Raw genomic sequence first — 5,743 nt, 5'->3', positions numbered from 1 at the left:
GTCCGCCACAAATATTGAAGTCGTAATATCACTAGAAAAGCGTTTAAAGCACATAAAATCATATTAAAATATATACATTTACAAGTATGTACTGTATTTACAGTACAGTACATGCATTCGTAAATTTAGATTACTTTTTTTGTACTATATTAAAAACTAAAATTTATTTGTTTGTAAGCTTAAAATAGATCCTTATTAACCGTATATTATTAAAAATACATTAATAAATAAAATACACAACCGGGAATGGTAATTTATGGTTTAGCCTAGTGATAAGTAGAATCGGAGACAAGTAAATTCGACTTACGTCGTCTCTCCTGGAACCAATTACTGACGTAAGGAGAGGTATACCTGTATAATGATCAAAATTATAATTACAATTTGATTATCTTTTCATATATTTAAAGTTGACGTTTATCAGTATATTTTGTTTCTGTAGTTTTGTATAAATATGATAAAATATAATAGAATTAACCAATTTGAATTATTATTATTTAAATTCATATTTATGTTTAGCGGGTTTATAAAACAAAGTTTCAAAGTTTTATTAATTAATATAAACATAATCTAACTCTTTCGTCGGTCTATATTATCTTGTGACCTTTATATATGATTTATTTGACTTCTGGAAAAATTATTTGCTTATAGAAAAATCTCACTTTAACAGAAGTGATTATTAATTTACATTGCGTGATCGTTCTTCTTCCGACAAACGCCATTTTAATATTTAATTCATTCTAAAATAGCATAATTAATTGTCAGAATATTTTCTCGTTCGTATTTTATCCATATAACGAGACTCTATCAACCAAAGAATAAATCGACTAAAGACATTTAACAAGTAAGATCGACAATATCTCATATAGGATTCTTCATTTGTCACATAAACTCTTCTGTAATACTTTACATTTTATAACAGAATTTATAAAATCTAGTAAGTGAGTGCCACAAATATTTAACTCGAGGTTTATTTTCACTGTTTAGTTAACTCCAATTATTAGTAGTGATGTAACGAATATTCGGTTACTATTCGGCCGAATACCGAATACCTAAAAACAGGAGTAAGAAATAACAAAAACACAGTAAATTAATCATTTTGGTAATTAGATTTAATGTTATCGGGTTAGTGTTGTTTGTTTATATTTGTTTATAACTTATAACATGCACAAAATAAAAAAGAAAATAATATTAGTCACATGTATTCACAATTTGTGATTACAAGGATCAGCACACGTACACACCTATTCGTTTGAGAATCGTCACACATCTGAGGGTCTGACCCTGCCTATCCTTCTTAAGTGCTCGTCTTTGTTCTTCCCTTTCTCTTTCCTCTATCGCTCTAGTTCACATATGCCTATGCATACATCATTATACGTGCTCATGATACTTTCGATTTGTCACTTTTCCGTCGTAGATTTCCCATTTTACAATAACGTGACTCATAGCCTGGTGATAAAAGAGAAAAGAGACAGATAGGACGTCAAATTAAGTCACAGTTATGATTTCACAGATTCGAGACAGCTTGGTAGCCCGAACGACCCCAGGCTTTCACCCGTGCCCGCTAAGTGCTTTTCATTACAATCATTTAGCTTTCCGAAGTCTATGATAACAATTGTTTGGCATTGACGGCTGCGAATTTCGTGCCAATAAGCTGCCTCGACTTGTTCGATTATGTTATCAACTGAATTTCATATTTATTTTCACATTTTCACGGTCCTTCTCTGTTCCTTTTCCGTTATTTACACGAGTAGGTCATTTCATTGTTATCCACATTTGATATCATCATTTATCACATACTGCCATGACGCTCTTATCTGAACTGTCAAGAATTAACGCGATTGGCGAAGCGTAGTGACAGCGGGCCAATAGAGAGCGGGGTCCTTGCCATAATGCGGTTTGCGCGCCAATTTNCAACTGTCAAGAATTAACGCGATTGGCGAAGCGTAGTGACAGCGGGCCAATAGAGAGCGGGGTCCTTGCCATAATGCGGTTTGCGCGCCAATTTTCGTACGTTAATCAAGCCGAATAGTTTGGCAGAATATTCGGCTATTCGGCCACGCTCCTGGTCGAATATTCGGTATTCGGTCTGAGGCCGAATACCGAATATTCGTTGCAACACTAATTATTAGATGTATATAATTCCCTTTATATTTGATCCCTTCACCTATGAAATACAATCGTAAACATTATTATTAGCGAGGTTGCGGCCGAAGGTTTCATCTGTAAAACGTGAACGTCGAACGTCGAGCACCGCTAACAAGATAGCGGCGCTCGACGTTCGACGTTTACGTTTTACAGATGAAAACTTCGGCCTCTCCAATTTCTCTTCAAATTATGTAAGGTTGTATTCCTCTTTCTATGCTTATTTCGATCTGGGAAGAAATTACAAGAACAGATTTTTATATTAATTTTGTGTAATAAAAACTAGTGATTTGTGAGGTCGCCGATTTAGTCAAAATCTAGAAAAAAACGTTATATATATATATATTTGAAAATATTCAAATCTACGTTAGAATTTGAAGGGAAGAGGAATGATAAAAGAAATCTTACCCTTAATACCAAGTTAGCTCTATCAAATAATTTAATGTTTCTATATTTTTTTATGTCTGTTAAAAAGTCAACTTTCGGATCAAATTAATTTCTGATTTCTGATATATTATTATTATTATTTACTTTTTAGATCGACTGCGTAAATTCTCCGTGTAAACACGGCCAATGTATAAACACAGACTTAACTACTACCGAATACAGAGCATATTCCTGTGATTGTCCATGTGGATGGTGCGGATGGAATTGCGAAAGAAGTAAGATAAGTGTTTCCTTTAAGTAAAATATTAAAGATATAAGCATTAAAGTAATTCTATTCAATGAACGTCTCTTTAATCCAAACTTTTGTTCGATAGATTATCTCACAGCATCACGATTAGAAACATCTTTATTTTTTTTAAAAATTGGATTACATTCCAAATGTATTTCGGGTTTCTGAGTGTAAAATTTTTTATTGTCTCTGTCAATTTGACAACCATTATCCTTTGTATGAGTAAACCCATGTAACTGCTGTATCCCAATCTAATAGCTGCTTCATGTTCTTTTACTCTTGATTTCAATGTTCGGCTTGTTTCACCTATATACTCTTTTGGAATTTGATGTTTACATTGTATCTTATGCACAACATCTGTTTTTTTAAGGTTATCTATAATATCATTACATTTTTTTTCTAGTACTACGATAAATATTATGTGAAATTTTATTGGTCAAAGACGGGGCCAAAACAATCTTATCCTTTTTAAGGATTTATTACAATTATCAAAAATATTTCTAACATGTGGGAAGGCTTTGTATTTTTTATCTATTTTATATTTTGTTATATCTATTTCTGCTATATTGTGTACGCCAAGTATTTAATTTGTTTATGGGGTAGTCATTAAGGATAAACTTTGCTTCTAGTTCTTTTAATTTAATTTCACGGTTAATATTATCAGATGTTCTTATGTATATGTTCTTTAGGTCCATAATATAATTATTCTTTTTTATGGTATCCGGAATGTAAGAGTGATAATTAATTGTTTTATTAACGTTGCATGGCGTTTTATATGTTAAGAAGGTGTATTTTTCTAAGTCATTTCTTATCGTTAAATCTAAATAATTCATTTGTTTATAATTATTTTTTCTTTTTCTATATCAAATTATATATCTTTATCTATATTGTTTATGGTGTTAAAGATAATTTTGTTATCTATTATTCTATCATTATATATCAGTGTATCTCATAACAATCACCTTTAGTCAGTGGTGATATTCAGCGGGTTCGCACAGGTTCGGCCGAACCCGTTGTTAACATTTTCAAAGTTTTCCGAACCCGTTGTTAAACACACGTAACATTTCTCAGCGGTTTTGTTTCTTTTAAAAAATATATTAAAATATACGTATTATACTCTGTAACACTACTAAACTAGAGTCTTATACCCCGTTCGCTACGTTCCCCTTGTATGCCGTTCGCATATAACCTCCATCGACCGTTTCAGTCTCGACTGAAACGAGATTTAGGCTGCATACACACTAGGCGTTTTTAAACGCGCGTTTTAAAGAACCAAGAGTTCTACTAAAGCGCCCGAAAAACGCGCGTTTTAAGAAAAATCTATAAACGCGTGTTTAACGCGTGCTTGGCCAAAAGCGCGGGTTTGAGTATGTACGCCTATGTAGAACTCTTGGTTCTTTAAAACGCACGTACACACTAGGCGTTTAAAAACGCCTAGTGTGTGCGCAGCCTTAATCGCAATTGACTCAAGAGAGTTCTTGAAATTAAGTCCAGTCATACGAGGGATCCCACAATCCCACGTGCGCGAGAAAATACAACATGGCTGCGGAACACGTGTCGGGCTATCGACAGCGAAATAAAAAAGATATTGTATTTCGAGAAACGATGACATCTGTCTATTATTATAATAATACCTAATGATAAAATAAATGATTTAGAAAAGTTTTTTCTTGAGAAAAAGTCATAGGGAAAGCAGTTAACTCCTTGGGACTCTAGCAATTTTTGATATTAATGTAATTAAACATAAAAAATACTTAAAACTGAAAAAACGAAAGAAATGCGTTAATTCTGAAGAAAAAGCTTCAGATTTTATTTTCCTTTGTCTTGTCTTTCTGTGAAATCTGACGCTGATGAGTCATTGTTTAAACAGCTGGATGACCTTGAACACAGCTGGAGTTGGATTTCCCGGGACATTCTCATAGAAGTCTCGGGAGGCGATGGGTTTATAGTAGGGTGAATACTAGCTGGCCGTATATTTTTAAAAAATTAAAATTTTTATTGCGATTTCCGACCCCCCGACTTAATTAAACTTATATATAATAAAATCTATTAATTAAAAAAATTTAAAAACTATCGGAGGTCGTTTTTGACATCAGAAACTAGCTTTAAATAACTTTACCGAAGGAAAATCCGTGCACTACAACTTTAGAACGATGAATGAAATTTGATATCAAACTCCATTTAAAAAACAATTAAAAAGCAATTAAGCGTAAATCGTGCGTCATTAAAGGTAAATTAAAATCGCGATAAATTTTTTCGCGCGGGAAAAAATTTTTGAAAAAATTTGGAGACTTAAAAAACATTCCAAAAATCCAAAAAAAACCAAAACTTTTTAGTGGATCCAAACGCCCGAGTTTTATGTAACGCTATGTAACTTGCCCGATATATCTCGGACATGGGGTTTAAGGTGTTTAAGGAAAACTTTTCTGTTAGCGAACCCTTTGTTAAATATTTCGAATATCACCACTCCCTTTAGTCATGAAAACCATTGATGAGAAAATATTATTTATTTTCTCATCAATGGTTTTCATGACTAATTCTGCTAATTTTGGCCCCATATTTGACCCCATGCTAATGCCGTCTATCTGTCTGTAAAATTCACCATAAACCTTAAAATAATTCCTTGTATAATCTATTAACGATTTGTCTACTTTAAGTTGAAGGAGGTTAATTTCTATTAGTTTCCACTTTATATTTGGGTACATATTTTTAATGTCGAGGCTTATTAATTTATCTGTTTTTTTCCTTTTTTTAATTTCTGTATATTTTTGATAACGTCGTCAGCATTTTTTACATTAAAACTGGAGCAATCGATGTTTTCTAGTTGTTTAATAATATATTGTTCTAAGTTATAAAGTATGGAATATTTAAAATCTACTATAGGTCTTTATTTTTCTTTATTCTTATGAAGGATTATTTAACCTT

General features: G+C 32.3%; 1 protein-coding gene across 1 annotated transcript in view; it reads left to right on the top strand.

Annotated features, from left to right (window-relative positions):
• Positions 1-5,743, top strand: part of LOC111627754 (neurogenic locus notch homolog protein 1-like) — a 22,819-nt gene that overhangs the window by 5,911 nt on the left and 11,165 nt on the right. Inside the window, exon 2 of the mRNA XM_023371385.1 lies at positions 2,681-2,804. Within this exon, the coding sequence (XP_023227153.1) occupies positions 2,681-2,804 (124 nt within the window). The remainder of the gene's footprint in view (positions 1-2,680; positions 2,805-5,743) is intronic.

Source organism: Centruroides sculpturatus, unplaced genomic scaffold (assembly GCF_000671375.1).
Source record: "Centruroides sculpturatus isolate CEXI.00-Female unplaced genomic scaffold, Cexi_2.0 scaffold387, whole genome shotgun sequence".
In the NCBI taxonomy this organism is placed as follows: Eukaryota; Metazoa; Arthropoda; class Arachnida; order Scorpiones; family Buthidae; genus Centruroides; species Centruroides sculpturatus.
This window is presented reverse-complemented; position numbering and strand designations above follow the sequence as displayed.